The sequence below is a fragment of the Prosopis cineraria genome, unplaced genomic scaffold, assembly GCF_029017545.1.
Source record: "Prosopis cineraria cultivar Desert tree isolate PC_DT_omini unplaced genomic scaffold, ASM2901754v1 PC11, whole genome shotgun sequence".
NCBI classification, from domain to species: domain Eukaryota; kingdom Viridiplantae; phylum Streptophyta; class Magnoliopsida; order Fabales; family Fabaceae; genus Prosopis; species Prosopis cineraria.
In genome coordinates, this window is record NW_026555342.1 from 25,699,784 (window position 1) to 25,718,072 (window position 18,289).

At 31.1% G+C, this 18,289-nt stretch overlaps 1 protein-coding gene across 4 annotated transcripts; it reads right to left on the reverse strand.

The window, feature by feature from the left end:
- Positions 1–2,829: 2,829 nt before the first annotated feature.
- LOC129286691 (disease resistance protein RPV1-like) lies at positions 2,830–8,924 on the reverse strand. Of its 4 annotated transcripts, none has more exons than XM_054922679.1 (6): positions 8,706–8,924; positions 7,748–7,950; positions 7,136–7,655; positions 5,944–7,018; positions 4,230–4,532; positions 2,830–3,887 (listed from the first exon to the last, which is right to left on the reverse strand). In XM_054922679.1, the coding sequence occupies exons 3-6, from the start codon at positions 7,645–7,647 to the stop codon at positions 2,895–2,897; spliced, it is 2,883 nt and encodes a 960-aa protein (XP_054778654.1). In that variant the 5' UTR covers positions 7,648–7,655; positions 7,748–7,950; positions 8,706–8,924; the 3' UTR covers positions 2,830–2,894. The 4 variants fall into 4 exon arrangements, with proteins under 4 accessions (XP_054778654.1, XP_054778652.1, XP_054778653.1 ...); XM_054922677.1 differs by having other exon boundaries at positions 7,748–7,935; positions 8,667–8,924; XM_054922678.1 differs by having other exon boundaries at positions 8,667–8,924.
- Between the last annotated feature and the right edge of the window lie 9,365 nt (positions 8,925–18,289).

Sequence of the window (18,289 nt, forward strand, 5' to 3'; positions counted from 1 at the left end):
CAAGGCCTTGTAGAACATGGTCAAGTGCACCTTCGGTAGGAACGCCCCACGGTTTCTCTAGTTAATATTCGTTTGAAATCTCGAGGAGGAAAATATTTTACTAATGATGTTATTTGATATGATACAAGTGAATACTCAAAAAGGGAAGGATACAACGGATCTTACTATTCTCCTACTTAAAAAGACAAGGATGGCAACTAGATGCTGGTTGGAGAAGCAACAATAAAGAAATAGATGATATAAGTATATATTTGAAGTTAACAACAAAGAAATAGATTATATAAGTATATATTTAAAGTTGATATAGATGATATAGGTATACTTGGCCAATTTTTGGGTTTTGGAGCTTTTTTTTTTGCCACTAATTGATTTAAGCTAAGCTATTTCAAAATGAAAATAGCTTTTGCGTAGGAATTCATAATGCATATTTCATGTACATGATTATTGTTGGCTTCTAAAATTCTATTTCTAGGTGTTGGAATTTGGTTCTGCAATGTACAATGAGGGCGTTGCTAGAAATGCAACCCCCTATTTTAAAAAATTTTGGTCATAATATTAAATGGTTATGAAAAAAAAATATTTTATATTTCAGAATATTAAACGATTCTGGCCTTAGATTTGTTTAATATTCTCATAATATTAAACTGTTTAATATTCTGATTCCCAATTTCTCTTCTCAACACCTCAAACAAATATGAAATGGTTTTGGGTTAAAAACCATACAATAAATCAAGAATTATTGAACGGATAATAACTGTTGAATAAGGGTTTCAAGAATATTCAACACCTAATTATTTAATAATTTATAACCATTCAATATTAGTAAAAATAACCATTTTATATTTCTTTTTTGTAGTAATGAATGGTAATTATACTAAACAAGTTAACAAAGTTAATTATTTTTTTTATTTGGGTGGAAATTACCCTCCAAAAAAGAAGTTGAAATAGTTAATTTTTTCATAAAAATTAGTAAAAGGTAGAACCTTTGTTCATGAAATTGTATTTCTAATTTAATTGTGATATATATGAATAATACCATAAGCTTGATAAAATTTGAACATAAGTTAAAATTACATTTCCACTCTAAAAGAAATAATTTTATATATGCCCGCATACATACATTGATTTCTTAATTTGAAGGAGGTAAAAATCGTTAGACTTTTCAGTTACAACATGACAAATGGGGATGTCTAATAAAATGACATGTCAGGGTATACCTTTCAAGGAAACAATTGTATGATTGTGGCTAATAAAATGGCAAGCCTTTCAAAGTATAAAACACACACACGCACATATAAATAGGATTAATTAAATCTAAATCATGAAATGATCTAGCTAAAAGATTTGCTCATTTAATTGCGTGTTTATAGACTAGGTATTGCTTGAAATTTGAATTCTTAAAATTTGTTTAGTCTAAATCCTTCTTTAAAATATTAAAAAACCATTCATTTTCAAAAATTACAAGCAACATGGGTATGCTTGCCTTTTCATGAAGTAGCTTTCCTTGATCCTTAACTATCTTTCATGACTGGCTCCTTCTCGTAATCCACGTTCTTGGGTTTTTTAGACTCCCGTTGGAACACCTGGCCATAAGTAGGGATCGATTTTCTTGCTCACCCTCAAAATGAAATCTAGATCATTCAAATTTTAATTTGAATGATTCAAATTTAAAGTATTATTTTATATTATATTTATTAAAATAAAAATTTATACAAATTATAAAATAATTTTAAAAAATTTTTTATTTTTAATCTGATCTAAATTTAATTTAGAAAGTTCAACTTAATATTAAAATTTTTATAATTGATGGATATTGATTATTCAGATGTACTCTGCATAGTCCAGATAAAAATATCCATCAATTATAAAAATTTTAATATTAAATTAGACCCTCCAAATTAAATCTCAATCAGATTAAAAATAAAAAATTTATTAAAATTATTTTATAATTTTTATAATTTTTATTTTAATAATTATAATATAAAATATATAACAATACTTTACATATGAATGATTCAAATTAAAATCTGAATGGTTCAAGTCTCATCCCAAGAATCGTAAGGAAACTAATTCTTTATAGATATAGTAACTCATTTTCAACTTTCATACCTATTAAAAAAATAATTAAATATTTCATCTGGTTTTACTTATTATTCACTAGCAGCACGTTTGGTTCAATCCCATTGCAATCCTGCAATTGTAATCTTGATGCCATTACCACATGTGTGTGTTTGGTTAGACTTTTTCATTGGGTACAAGTGATAATAATTTAAAAATAAACATTCAAATATTTATATACAACTAATAAAATTGATCTGAGTTTGTTAACATTAATTAATTGTTGGAAGAATTAAAAAAATACTAGCATCTCGCAATTAATATACAACTTTCTCAATTTGTTAACTTTTTTTAGTTCAAAGAGAGATTGTCTTAGATTATTATTTTAAATTCAAGCTGTTTTCAAATCAATGTAATAAAAAAAAATTGTTTTGAAAAATAACTTTTAAAAATAGTTTTTAAAAATAAAATTGGGAACAAAATCATCAAACAAGTCCTAATTTTTTTTTCTCAATTCTTTTGTATTTGAATTGATTCATATCACTCCTTGCTCTCCTGGTTAAATTCTGTGTTGGAAATTTCATAGATAAGAAATTTCATGCAAAACAAGTCATTCCTAAGCCACATGACTCGTATTTTGCTAAATTCTGCGCCAAACATAAAGTTCACCTATTTATGTTGTCTAATTATATATTTATGTGCAGATATAAAAAGAAAAAAGAAAAAAAAGGCATGTTAGAGTTTGCTTTTTAGTTGTTACTGTGAAAAAAATGAAGTGTTGATTAAAGTGAACGCCACATTGCAATAAAACTAGAGTGATGATGATACAATTTAAATCAATTATAGCCAGAATGACTAAAATGAAAATAATCAACCCCGTAAGTTAATAAACAGAAGAAATATTTATAATAATGAACTCCAATCGGGCATGTGGAATAGCAGAAGGTGAAAGAACGATTAGGGTAAGTGAATGATGGAATGCAAAGAGAGAGAGATAGATCCAAGAGAGGTGGAGTCCTTTTGTGAAACTGAGAGAGTGAAAGTGATCTCAAAATTGAAACTTGCGGAATGTTGCTACCTCCTGCATTGCCAATAACTTCACTCTCCTTTAATTCCAAGTGTGTCAGTAGTGACCAACGAGTAATGCCACTGAGAAGTCTGATTAGTGGCATTTCAATGTTATTTGTTTGCAGCATCAACTCATCCTCTTGTTCAACTTCCTTATCATTATGATTATGATTATGATTAACCACTTGTCTTCTCATGCTTTTATCTCCTTCATGTCTCCTCACCCTCACATCAACTGAAAAATCAAAAGACCACTTGTGGTTGAAACAGAAGTCAGAGGTATAATGATGGTTGAAGCCCCCAAACTCAATTGGACCCTTTGACCACTCAACTTTCCTAACAAATGGAAGTAAACATGCCAACCTTTGTGCCCCCATTTTTAGCTCTTCCATTTCCCTGTTCTCCAATGGCATTACCACGTGCTTGTATTCAACACCACAGATAATCCTACCCTCTTCACATGCCAACACCTTCATCATTACTTTATTGAATGACAACTCGCGAAGGTTCAAATAATTGCCAACACACACCAACCCTGAATTTCTACCTTTCATAGTGTCACCCATCTTTATCTGCTTTCCCCCCCTAATAGATAGTACTAAATTAGTAAGCTTGGGCAAGACGGTTGAAGAATGGATTTGATCCAAACATTCACAGCCATCACCACTTAACCATTCAATATTTGGGGCTTGAGCTAGATCAGGGAGTGCCGTGAGATATCTCGAGCCACTTATTTGGATCCCCTTTAAATTTGGAAAATGCTACAAACAAAAATGTGTTTAATGAATTAGATAATAACTAAATAATCTCATCATTAATTCCTCTTAATCCAATTAAAAATGAGACAATTTTATCAAGGAACTCAATCTACACATTTAGAACATGAACTGGATTTAAGGCAAACATAGTTGGTCTGCTTCCTCCGATATGCTGTGACTATAGTATTACCATTAATGTCACACTGAAGCAAATTAACATGTGCATTGTGAATTATTTGATCATTGTCTCATGCTTGAAATATCTACAAATTAAAGATCAAAAGAGGTTCTTTGAATGACATCAAAAAAATAATTATCTTTGGAAATCAGAAAAATGATACGTACCACATCTCCATTCCAAAGCTGTTGGATATCACTTTCAAGCATTTGAAATTCAACAAGATTCTCCGCACACAAGTTTAATGGCACATATGATAGAGGACAATGTTTCCAACTAAGAAACCTTAGTTCCTTCGAAAGATAATCCACATCTTGGCCAATATTCATGATCTCTAAAGTCTTCCTCCAATCGGACTTGTAAATATTAAGGTATATTAAGTTATCCATGTTTTGCAATTTAATAGACTTCAATGTCTTCCTTTTTATCTTGCTCATGTCCACCGATAGGCATCGAATTGCCTCCTCCCCCTTGTAAGAAAATCCACAGGAAATTAAAACACACAATTATTATTACATAAACAATGGCAAAAAAATAAAAATAAAAAATCACAAAACAATCAAATATACTTGCTTTTCCAAATATCTAAATCAATACTGTTACTGTGTGATTAATTTAAACATTCTTTCAATTCATGTTTTCTTGAGAATCAATGAATTCCTCAAAATATACGCGCACCCCCATTCATGCTTAGATATGCACTTACACCTTAATGTAACATTAGTCATTTGAATCGTGAAAGGTTTTCTGAAAAGAGCAAACTAATGAAAAAGAATTGGAAAAATTAATCTTTTAGTCCTCTAACTTTTAAGTCACTTGTCACTCAGTCCCTCAATTATAACTCGTTGTGACTCAGTCCCTTAACTATAACTCGTTGTGACTCAGTCCCTCAACTATAACTCGCCTATGACTCAATCCCTCAACTTTTGAATCACTTACAAATTAGGCCCTTAACCTTTGTTATTTTTTTTTCATGTTAACTTATATCTCACATTAATAAATAAGAAGAAGGTATTTTAAAATAATATATGAGCATTTTTTTATCCCTCTTATTTGATAAAAAAATTTAAAAAAATTAAAAAATAAGGACCAAGTTATAGGTAAATCAAAAGTTGAGAGACTGAGTTACAGCGAGTTATAGTTGAGGGACTGAGTCGCAACGAGTTATAATTGAGGGACTGAGTTACAAGTGAGTTAAAAGTTAAAGAATTAAAAAATTAATTTTCTCAAAAGAATTCAAAACACAGACAAAACAAAAGACACGAAAACGTCATCGTTTTTGTTAAAAAAATCTAAATGAATACGCTTTTTCTATGCTGATACCCTTATATAGACAATTTTATGACTCATTCAAACTTGTACGTCCACGAAAATTATTTTTTTAAATAAAATCACTAAAATTATAATTTACTATTGCAAACATCATACTAGTCATATACTTTTGTTTTGTTTATATAATCTATTTCAAAGCCTCAGAAGACGAATATGTCACACTCAAGCCAAAAGCTCCGTCCCAAGTAATTTTAGTATTTAAATCAAGAAATGAAATCTTTTACGAGCAACCTAATTAAAAAACTTAGGACATCAAAAACTGAAGAACTTCAAGATAAAAATTTGAGACCCAATGCAATATTAGTCATTTAAATCAAGAAAGGTTTTCTTAAAGAAGTAATCTAATTAAAAAGAAATTCAACACATAAAACCAAAACAGAAGAATTTCAAGATAAATAAATATTCACGTCCACTTACCACCAAAGAGTTTATTGAATAAAAAAAATATGCACACAAATAAATATCACTAGCTAGGAATTTAATAATTAAGATGATAAAGACACAAGATAAAGAAATAATAATAAACAGCAGTTTGGATTCAATTGATACCCTGTTACTCATGAAAAAATCATCAATGTCCTCAGGCCTCCATAGTCGAACAGGGCGTTTAGGATCAGAAAATAACTGTTGTCTTGCAATTTGAAGGCCCATTTCCCTCACAAGATCATGCATGTTAATATAGCCATCGTGATCAAATGAAATGAGGGATCTCTCTCTAAGAACACTTGTATCAATATCTGCAGAAGAGCCATGTATTTGCCTTATTGTGTTCAAAGAAATCTTAACTCCTTCCATAACTAAAAATGATATCTCAAGAAACACGTTCTGTTGTTTGTCATCCAATCCATCAAAAGTCACTTTGAGAACATCGACAATGTGCTTGGGTGGATCTTGATTCAGTTTATCCAAAGCACTTGCCCACTCTTCTTTTCCTCTACCGTGAAGAAAGCAACCCAATACTACCAAGGCTAATGGATTTCCTTGACAATAACTCACTACTGACTTTGATAATTTCATATAACCTCTAGATGGCTCATTTTGCTTGAATGCTCTCAAACTGAAGAGATGAAAGGCATCATTGAAATCCAAACTCGGAATATGATATGCTTTTGCTGAAGCATTTTTAAGCACTTGCATGTCTCTTGAAGTGATGATAATTCTACTTCCTTCTCCAAGCCAATTAGACACTCTAGTTAAATCTTCAGCAATTATTGAATTGTCCACATCATCAAGTATGAGAAGGATTTTTTTGTGTTTAAGCCTGTTTCTCACAAAAGGGGATTTTATGTCATAGATGTTAATGTCCTCATCTTTTAATAATTCTACAAGGCAATTTTTCTGCAACTCATCCATTCTAATTCTTGCTAATTGCTCTTTCACATTTTCAATAAAGGAGAAAGCATCAAATTGAACTTTCAGCTTTTCAAATATAGCTTTAGCAATTGTGGTCTTACCAGCACCGCCCATACCCCAAATTCCAACAATGGGGGCCTCATCTAGAAGTTTCTCAATATTTTCAATATCACGAGCAATGCCAACAAGTCCTTCAAGATGAGGCGATGGCTCATAGTTTAACTTGCTCAAAATGTCTTTGACAATCTCTTCAACAAGTTTGGATTCCGGTCTGGTATAAATGTCAATTAAGAAAGTCATATTTACTAGGTAGAAAATATAGAATAAAAACAACTACTGCAACAATCTAGTAGAATCCCAAATAAAAACAAAATATTTATGAAGGTACCTGATACTATTGGTACTATTGGAATCCCATCCAGAGAGACTTGCCGATTGGTCCAAAGCATCTCTCCATTTTTGCAATTTTTCTTGATTGTGTTTAAACCTCCGCTTAAGTTTAGCAAATCCATATCCAAAACTCCCATTTTGTTTGCGAATATTTGATGGATCTACATTGTAGAAAATAGGGATGACAATCCTTCCATGTTTATCCTTGCATTCTAAGATGTGAACAAGCTCATCCATACACCATGTTGAAGAAGCATAATCCTTAGAGAAAATAATCACAGAAATTTTTGATTCCTCTATTATTTTCAAAAGAATCGGTGCGATCTGTTCTCCTTTTCGAAGTTTGTGATCCATAAAAGCGTGAATGCCTACATAGTGAAGTTCTTTGTATAGATAGCGCAAAATTGTTACGAGTGTCTTCCCCTCTAAAACTAAGGAATACATCATACTTAGTTGTAGGAGTAGAAATATCCACATGAGAAGAAGCCGTGGAAGTTGAATCAACATCATCTTTACAACTTCAGGTAGAAAGAAATCATCAATAAATATTGGGTTATGAGCAAGCCAAACAAAAGAAATAGTGAGAATTGGGTTATTTAGAAGAAGTTACCGAGGAGAGATTCTGAAAGCTTTATACATTGCTGCGGCCAACAGCACCGAACCAATTGCGGCAATCATGGTTAGCAATTTCTTTCTTCAACGTGATACTAGACCCTGGTTTGTTGGCTTTGCCTTCTCAAGAGCTTATACTATATTGTTCGTGTTAGCTACTTTTATCCACCCGTGAAGGGATCAATCCTAAATCCAAACAGACTATTTGAGATTTAGATTTAAGATATATAATTAGAATTAATTGTTTTAGATCATTAATAAATATCTTATCTTTGGTTGAGACATGGATCTTAGTAAGAAATAAAATCATATTATGTCATATTCTATTTCATAAACAGGGCGTCCTACCAATTCTCATTTGATAAGGCGCACAAATATTTCTATCAACTATATTAAATTTTATTTTACTCTACACACTTAACAATTTGTTCAAGAATGAAAGAATCAACCCCTCCAGCTTTCAAAATTCAAACCAAAAATAAAAACCGAAACTGAGCAGAAATATAATTAGAAGTAAGGAGTGAAAATGAAACAATGAAGATGAAATCACTATATATAAACGAAATTGCTATAATAATAATGCATGTTCTATGTATGCCAATACAATGGGGAGTGATTAACATGAACTGATGAAAGAAAGAACAAAGACTTGGCTTTTGGAATTAAAAAGAATAAAAGAAATATGTCGTTTACTTAATAAAAAAAAAATTGAATAATATAAACGAAGACTTTCACCAACAGATCAAATTTCAAGTCCAACCGCGAATAGTTAAAGGTTCGAGCTTTGTCAGATCTACGACAGTAAGCTAGCTAGAAAAAGAAAAGAGCAAATCTTTTGCAGATTTTTCGTCTGGGGAAAATAGCAGAACAGTAAAAATCAAGCGAGCGGAAGAGAAAAGAGAAGGATTATATATAACCTGAATGGACGTGGATGGAAGAAGCAAAAGAGAGCTCACAAGGTATCAAAAAATGCAGCTTTGATCGGAAATTGTTGACTTCCTTTCCGTTGTCTCTCTTCAAACAAGCTCTTCAGATTCAGAGATCAGGAGATGCCTTACCTTTCATTTCTCTTCACTCTCGGTCTTTTTTATATTTCTTGGAAGCTAAGCGTGTCGTTGGTGTTGCGGTGTTGCACTGCTACTTCATTGTACATCTTGGGCAGCTTTAGTAAAAGTCAAAACATGAAAACCGATTACAAATAAATGAAGGCTTTTTATATGATGTTACTTGGTACAATAAAATGTTATACAGGGAAACGACACAAATCCCACTGTTAAAAAATATAATATAGGTCTTACATTATAATTTCTTTCACATTATGGTTCTCAAGCGAGTGGTTTCTTCTTAATTATTTTGATTTAAAGTTCCTTCTCACATCATATTTGATGGAAGAGAGTTCTTTAGATGGAATAACAAATTGAGATACATATTCTCACCCAATCTCTTCATTTTAATACTTTTTTCCTCCTTCCAAAGATGGCCTTGTGATCAGCCGGTCAGGTCGTCCCTAGCTTCAGAGGTTATTGTCGCCTTTGTCGTTGTTTGTTGCATTACCGCGTTGCCGTGTTGGAAAAGTTAGGATTGAAATGACCCACATATTGATAAGATCACATTTATGTCAAAGAAAAAAAAAAAATAGGATAACACTGGAGATATTACTATTGATGATTTCTTCACCCAAGTTTTATTAAGAAGGTATTAAAATAAAAATTTTTACAACATTAAAATTTCTCAAAATGGTTAAATTACTTTCGTTACTTTTAAAGTTATACTAATATTTTTGAAATTATTGTTCATTAATTACTTTTAATATGATGTGACTAGGTACAATAAGATGTTATATAGGAAAATGGGTTTTCACTCTCAAAAAAAAAAAAAAAACATACAAATTGAGGATAAAAAGGTAAATGACACAAATACCACAGTTAAAAATATAATATAGGTCTTACATTATAATTTCGTTCACATTATGGTTCTCAAGCGAGTGGTTTCTTCTTAATTATTTTGATTTAAAATTCCTTCTCATATCATATTTGGTGGAAGCGATTTTTTTAGATGGAATAACAAATTGAGAAACATTTTCACACCCAATCTCTTCATTTTAATACTTTTTTCCTCTTTCCAAACATGGCCTTGTGATCAACAGGTCAAGTCGTGCCTAGCTTCAGAGGTTATTGTCACCTTTGTCGTTGTTTGTTGCATTACCACGTTGCCGTGTTGGAAAAGTTAGCATTGAAATGACCCACATATTGATAAGATCACATTTATGTCAAAGAAAAAAAGATAAGATAACACTGGAGATATTAATATTGATGATTTCTTCACCCAAGTTTTATTAAGAAGGTATTAAAATTAAAAAATTTTACAAAATTGAAATTTCTCAAAATGGTTAAATTACTTTCGTTACTTTTAAATTTATACTAATATTTTTGAAATTATTGTTCATTAATTAAATTTTTCTCCTAATCAGGTACAAGTGGTAATGATTTACTTTTCAAAAAAAAAAAGATATTATTCTACTCCCTCCAATTCTCTTTGAGTCACATCCTAAAATATTTTCTGGCCCTTCATACGAGTTATTTTTTCTTTTCTTTTTTTTAACATTTAATATACAATTCCAAATGTACCTTTCAGTAAATTTTTTTTAAAATATAATATTTTAATTTTTAAGAAAATTCTTCTTACACATCAAATTACTCTTTTTCAAATTTAGGAATAAAATTAAAAAGTAATTTATTTTTTAAATAATTTTTTTATTCTATCTAATTTATTTTGATTTTAGTAGGTAAGTTAAAAGTGATTTATTAAAAAAAGGAATATTCACTGAATATGGAATGGGACATGATGAAGGTGAGAGCATCATAAATAAAGGAAAGTAGGAAATAGTTAGGGGTGTTCATGATGCCTGGTTACCCAGTTTGCCCACCTAAACTGGGTTATTTTTTCCCAACCTGGCCAATAAAAAGCTTGAAATGTTCTATGCATGTTTGGGCTGGGCAATGTGCGGGCAGGGCTGGGCAACAGGCAAGTAATGCAGCCCTACTCGTTTAGCCCAGCCCGATTTTTTTAATTATTATTTTTTTGTTCAAAGTTTAGACTTATTGAGAGTGAGAGGGAATTGGTCACGGTCAGATAAAAAGAGGGAGGGAAAAGATTAGGGTTAGAATTTTTCTACTGCCAATTTGCCATTTCCCTAGTTGAGAGCCCGAGACCAAGAGTCATAGGAGCGACTAGCGAGTGAGCGACAGGTGACCATGACTGAGCTCTTCTTTCCTTTCCAATCTCCTCTCCCATCTAAGCTCTTAAGCTTGAATGAAGTTAGATCATCTCCTAAATCCCATCATTGGCGTGTGAGTATGATGATCCCATTCCCTCCCATCTGTGAATTAATGCTTAATCTTCGCCTTCTCTCCCGTGTGTGAGTGCAAGTGGCAGTGCGACGTGTGATTGTGCGAAGGAGCTTGTGCTTGACTGAGCTCAGCATCTCTCGCTCTATTACTCTCCAATCTTTAGTCTCCACAGCTGCACAGCATAATGCCGTTCCTAACTTCCTTCTCTAGTCTCTCAGTTTATCACTCTCGTCACATAAAAGCTCTCATCTGTCTAAGTTCATGATCTATTGCTCTTGTTGCACAAAAGGTCTTGTTTGCCCAGGTTTACGGTCTCATCTACCCAAGGTAAGATTTTCTCTTAATTTTTTTCCATAATCTTGTCATGGTTCCCTATATTACAGAAATATTTGATTTGAGTAGCCCTGTTTTTAGACACTTTCCCTTGAGGAGGTTCCTGGTTTATGTTGTGAAATTTTTGTGCTCAAAATTGATCTAATGTATTTCTGCTAAGAAATACTAGGCTTGGATGTTCAGTTTAAAACCTTGTCTACTTTCATTGCACTAATTTCTGAACCTGTGGTTTGGCAATGCTACGGCCATCTGAAGCTTTCTGTAACTAATGCTTGGGTTGGTTGCATATATACCTCAGTGCAATTATATCACATTTTGTAAGGTGTTTTCAATTTTCTCTATTTTTGGTTGCATTATTGCATATCACATCCCATGCTACATGCATTTTGAAGGTCTGGTCTGGCCAGAGTTAGATTTTCTCTTGATTATTCTTATGCCAAATTCTGCCTAGGAAGCCAAGAGAAAGAATTGAATTAATGGAATTGGATTACATTTTAGACTTGGATTACGTTTATGTGTGTGTGAATTTATTGTTGGACTTGGATATATTGTTGGACTTAGATTTGCACTTCTAAATGGATTTATGTGTGTGTGAATTATTGTTGGACTTGGATTACATTTTAGAGTTATATGTGTGTGAATTAATGTTAGACTCGGATTAGATTCTTCTTAACTAATAATTTATGGTTCTATATTTTCTTATGCTAGTATGAAGGATCAAGCTTCGATTGCATCATCCTTTGAAACATCTCAAACACCAACCCTTACTAGACCTTCCCATTCACTAACCCCTACTAGACTACACAAACCCCAACCCATACTCCTCCTACACAAACAGCAACCCCTCCCCCTGCACCTCTTTCTCTTCCCCCTGTGCTCCTTCCACCCAAACACCTACAAAACATGTCACACAAGTGACAGATGCTGAGAGAAGGGGTCAAAAAAGGAAAGAAAAGGAACCCAAGCATAGATCACAGGTATGTGATTATTTTATTAGGTTGCCTATAAAAGAAACTAATAGGGAGCATAGAGCAGCATGCAAGTATTTCCACACGACTTATGCTTCTGATCCATCATGCCATGGGACACATTCTTTGTTGAGGCACATCCCAAAGTGTCTAAAGAACCCTCATAAGGCCACCAAAGATAAGAAGCAAGTAATGATAAATATGTTATCTGGTAGGACAAGTAGGCAAGGAAAATCTTTAATCACTCACTTATATGATGAGAAGAGGTGTAGAAGAGCTCTTACTGAATTTATTATTTCTAATAAGTAGTCATTCAAAATTATTGAGAAGTCTACATTTAAGAAATTGTTGAATGAGTTAGAACCTCACTTTCCAATCCCTTCAAGAACAACAATTGTGAGGGATGTGTGCCAGTTATATCTTGGTGAAGTAAAAGTGCTAAAGAAGATCTTGAAGCAATGTTCTAAGTGTGTTAGTCTCACGAAAACCTCACTTTCCAATCCCTTACAGATTACTAGATGTCAAACCAAAATTTCAATTACTTGTGTTTGACGGCAAATTTTATTAACAATGAATAGAAGCTTCATAAGAGGATCCTAAGTTTTGTTATGATTGAAAATCATAATGGTGAGACTATAGGGAAGACCATTGAGAAATGCTTGTTGGATTGGGGTATTGATAAGGTGTTCATTATAACTATAGATAATGCTTCATCCAATGACATGGCTTTGGGACATCTTAAAATGAGGTTAAGAAGTTGGAAGGGCTTAATTTATGGAGGAGACTATCTACAATTAAGATGTTGTGCACATGTTCTTAATTTGGTAGTCAATAAAGGCATCAAACATATGAAAGATAGTTTTGAAGCCATTTGAAGTATTGTGAGATATGTTCGGTCTTCTCCTTCACAGTTTCTAAAGTTTAAAAAGTGGGTTGAACCTAAAAAAACAGAAGCCAAGAGCCTTGTCTACCTTGATGTCAGTACTTGACGAAATTTAACAAATTTGATGTTAGAAGCTATAATGAAGTTTCAAAAAGTGTTTGAGTAAATGCATGATAAAGATGATGACTATATTGCATTCTTTAGCTTTAAGCAAGAGGGAGGTGTTTTCTTCAGTCCTATTCTTGATGATTGGAAAAATGCTAAAGTCTTCAAATTCTTAAAAGTCTTTTATGACATAACTTTGAAATTTTCAAGCTCCCTTATTGTAACATCAAATGATTGTTTCCATCAAATTGCTCGTGTTCAGGAGATGTTGCAAAAGCATATTAGAAATAATGGTAATACTTTTTTGGCAGATATGAGCTTTAAGATGCATATAAAGTTTGATAAGTATTAGGGTCAAGCTGATAATATGAATCCATTATTGATTATGGCTATGATTTTGGATCCTTAATACAAATTAGTTTATGTAAATCACATTTTTGAACTCCTTTTTAGTAACCTTGAAGAATGTGCATTAATGATGGATAAGGTTAAAACTTATTTGTATTAATTGTTTGATGAGTATTCTATTAGGGTTTCTATTAAATCAGGGCCTACCTATGCTAGTAATGCATCTACAAGTTCATTGCCCTCTCTTAATGATGATAATGATGACATTGAGTATCTAAGTGCAATGTGGTTAGAGTATTTGAAACAAAGAACTTCAATGGATCCAAAAAAGTGAGTTGGATAGATATCTTGCAATTGATTCTAAGTTGAAATCTCATCATCTGATTCTAAGTTTGATACACTATCATGGTGGAAAGCAAACTCTGAAAAATATAAAATTTTCTTTCACATGGCACAAGATATATTAGCTATGCTAGTTTCTACAATGGCTTCTAAGTCTGCATTTAGTATTGGTGGATGTGAAGTTGATCAATATAAGGGCTCTCTATCTCGTAAAATGATAGAAGCACTGATTTGTAGGCAAAATTGGCTACAAAGTGGGCAATCTCTCTTTGAGTTGGTTGATAAGCTTCAAGAGTTTGATAACTTTAATAAGACAAAAAATATCATTCAGCTTACAAGTAATTTTTTTTTTCTAAAGTTTAATAATTCATACATGCACATGCACACCCCTTACTTTAATTTTTATATTAACGTAATTTTTTTTGTCTTCAGATGCAACACTTAGAGGGGAGAATGTAGCTGCTAGTGCTAATTGAAGTGTTTCTTTAGAAGTAGTTTTTTTGCTAATTTTTTTGTTAATTTCATGCTAACTTTTCTATGATTCTTGCTAATTTTTTTGACAAACTTATATATGATTGTTGTTAATTCTCTCATATTTTGGTTCCCATTTTTTTTTAAAATTTTCATGTATGTTCTTGCAATTTTTCAGTCTAGTAATGACATAGTTTTCCTCTTCCATTCATGCAGGTTGGGAATTGGGAAAAGAGCCTACTCTTTAAAATTGCTGTTTCTCATATGATGCTCCAAGCTTTTGTTATTTTAAATTATAGGTATTATTTTGGATTGAATTATGATAATTTGATATTGTGCCAAGACTTATGGTAGTTTTAGATTTCAAGTTAAATGTTAAATTATGGATAAGTAGATATTGTGGCTGTTATTGTGGATTTATGGTTTATAGCTTTATGGATGCTATTTTGAGTTGATGTATAGGGTTATTATTGTTGATTTGTGATAGTTTAATTTTGAAATGATGAGAAGAGTTGTGATTTTATTAGTAGGGTAATTATTTGATGAATTGGATGGCTCAAAGCTGCCCAACCAGCCCTACCCTGCCCAAACTAATAGGGCATTTTGTGGGTAGGGTTAGGAATCGAGCTGCATTTTGTAGACCATTCATTCTTCAGGCTGGGCATTGGGCAGGGTCCTACCCAACCTTACCCATGTGCACCCTAGAAAACAGCAATTGCCGACATATTTGAGGAGACGGTCCCCTTGTATGAAAGTGAATAAAAAAAAGGGGGGTCATGATACGTAACATCATATTCACAAAAAAAAAATTAAAGAATTTTAAAATTACTTCAAAAGACTAAAGATCCAAATATAATTAAAACTCATTACAAAATTAAAAAATACTCTCATTTATTTTTTTTTAAAGTCCTCCACTGTCACTGATCGCCTGAGCATTGTCGATTACCAAACCTCAATTGCCAGATCTAGCGCCAATGGCCGAAGGTCTGGCAATGGTGAGAAATTATATATATATATATATATATATTTAAGGTAGTTAAGGAAAGGATTGATCCCACAGCCCCTTGGTCACTAAAATAAAAAAGACTAGCCACTAAGCTAGCAATATATCTTAATCATGAATTGCAAACTTTTATATATATTATCAACTTTGTTTTCACTTTTTAAGTCAATACTTATCAAAAACTCAATGATTAATTGTCATTTCATAAATAACTACTTATTAAATTACTAATGAGACTTATTAAATAATTTAATATGCACCAGCTTTTATAAATGTTCACTTGTTTTTATTATCAAATATTTACTTGTCAAAGGCTTATGTTAACTTATTATTTTACTAAAATTTAGTTATCAAATTATTTTAGCAAACCTTTATAAAAATTGGTGGAAATTATTTTTTTAATAAGTCCTCATTAATAATTTAACAAGTAACTATTTATGAAATGACTAACTTTAACAGTTTCTTTTATTAATTTGATAAGTAAATTTTAGTAAAATAAAAAGGTCACAAAGGCTATTTTGCAAATAAACTTTTAGTAATAAAAATAAGTAAACATTTTATAAAAATTAGTGCATAATAAATTCTTTTAACAAATCCCTATTAGTAATTTAATAAATAACTATTTGTAAAATAACAAGTTCCCTTATAATTTCACAATTATACAAAAGCTTTTTTGACATGTAAACTTTTAATAATAAAAACAAGTAAATATTTATAAAAGTCGGTATATATTAAATTTTTTAATAAGTCTTAGTAATAATTTAATAAGAAGCCATTTGTGAAATGACAAATAAATTACTAATGGGACTTGTTAAAAAATTATTAAGGAAAATTGTCAAAGTTAATAGAAAGACTTGTCATTTCATAAATGATTACTTATTAAATTACTAATGAAAACTTGTTAAAAAAATTTATTATGCAATTATTTTTATAAAATGTTTACTTATTTTTATTACCAAAAGTTTACTCATAAAATAGCTTTTGTGAGATTTTTATTTTACTAAAATTTACTTGTCAAATTAATTAGAGAAACTATCACAGTTAGTAACAGGACTTATCATTTTATAAATAGTTACTTGTTAAATTATTAATGAGACTTGTTAAAAAAATTAATTTCCACCAATATTTATAAATATTTGCTAAAATAATTTGACAATTAAATTTTAGTAAAATAACAAGTTAATATAAGCTTTTGATAAGTAAACATTTATAAAAGCTGGTGCATATTAAATTTTCTTAACAAATTATATTAATTAATAATGTAACAAATATCCATTTGTGAATAAGTAACTATTAAGTTCTTGACAAGTATTGACTTGGAAAGTGAAAACAAAATTGATAATATGTATAAAAATTTGCAATAAATGATTAAGAAACCTTGCTAACTTAGTGGCTAGCTTTGTTTTTGGTGACCAAGGGGTTGTGGAGTTGTGGAATCAAACTCCCCTTGGTCACTTTGGAAAAAATTAATTTCTTACCCTTGCTGGAGCTCCAGTGATAGTCGTCGAAGCTTCGGCCACTACCGTTGATTGTGGAGGACTTTTTAAAAAAATAAATAAGAAGTACTTGTAGAATTTCACAATGAATTTTAATTATATTTAAATCTTGTAGAGTAATTTCATAATATTTTAGTCCTTTTTTGTAAATATGATGTTACAAAGGTCCTTCATTATGCTTTTCACTTAAAAAAATTGAATTGGGGAATGAATAATATAATATGAAAGAGAAAGAATATAGTACACGCTTCTTTTAAATGAAAATAAGTAAAAGAAATAATGAAGAATTTTATAGTCAATTTTTGTCACTTTGTTTTTCTACTGTTGATGCTAAGAAAGATAATAAGGCCTGGCCTTTGATTTGAGTGATGAAAGGATAAAATAAAAGTATGGAAAATGATAATTAAAAACCCTTTAAGGACATTAATCCCAATTAAAGATCATAAAATATTGAAATCCCAACTAAAGACTATGGTCTTTAATTGGAATAAAAAACATACCTAACTTTACAGAATTACCCTCCACTAAACAGTAAAAGATATTAGTTCATGCTTGTATTCTCTGTTTGTTTTGGGTGTGAAAAATTTGTTCTTATGTGCGCAAAAAATCATAGTCTTCGGTAGGGTGGATCGTCATCTAGATCATCATCTTCTCCCTCTCTTAATGATAGGTAATTACATTCATTGCTTTTTTTTCATCTTCTTCCTTCTCCTACGTGAAAAATCTAATGTTTTACATTTTTTCTCTTATCGATCTTAAGTCTTCTCTTCTCTCTTGAATGAAAGACAATTTTTGTATCTTTGTACATGATATTTTACATCGTTTCTCTTCTATAACTAGAAAAAAGAGATCTTGTTGATGATTATATAAATTATATATATACACATAATAAATGATTTCTTACACAGATAGTGTTGAAAAAATTGAGTAAAAAAAGAAAAGAAAAGAAAGATATAACATGGATGTTGATTTTTTTCTGTTCTATGATAAAAAGTATGCCGATGTTGAAAAATATAAGATGGATGCTAAAATGTTGTAGTCATATTTGGAATTATGAGATTGATAGTTGTGAAGTAAGACACAAATAGTGTTGCAAAAAAATTGAGTGGAAAACAAGAAAAATGTAACGTGGATGCTAATTTTTTTTATTCTGTTATAAACAAATATGCTGATGTTAAAAAATGTAACATGGATGCTAAATTATTATAGTCATAATTGGGATTACGAGGAGGATAGTTGTG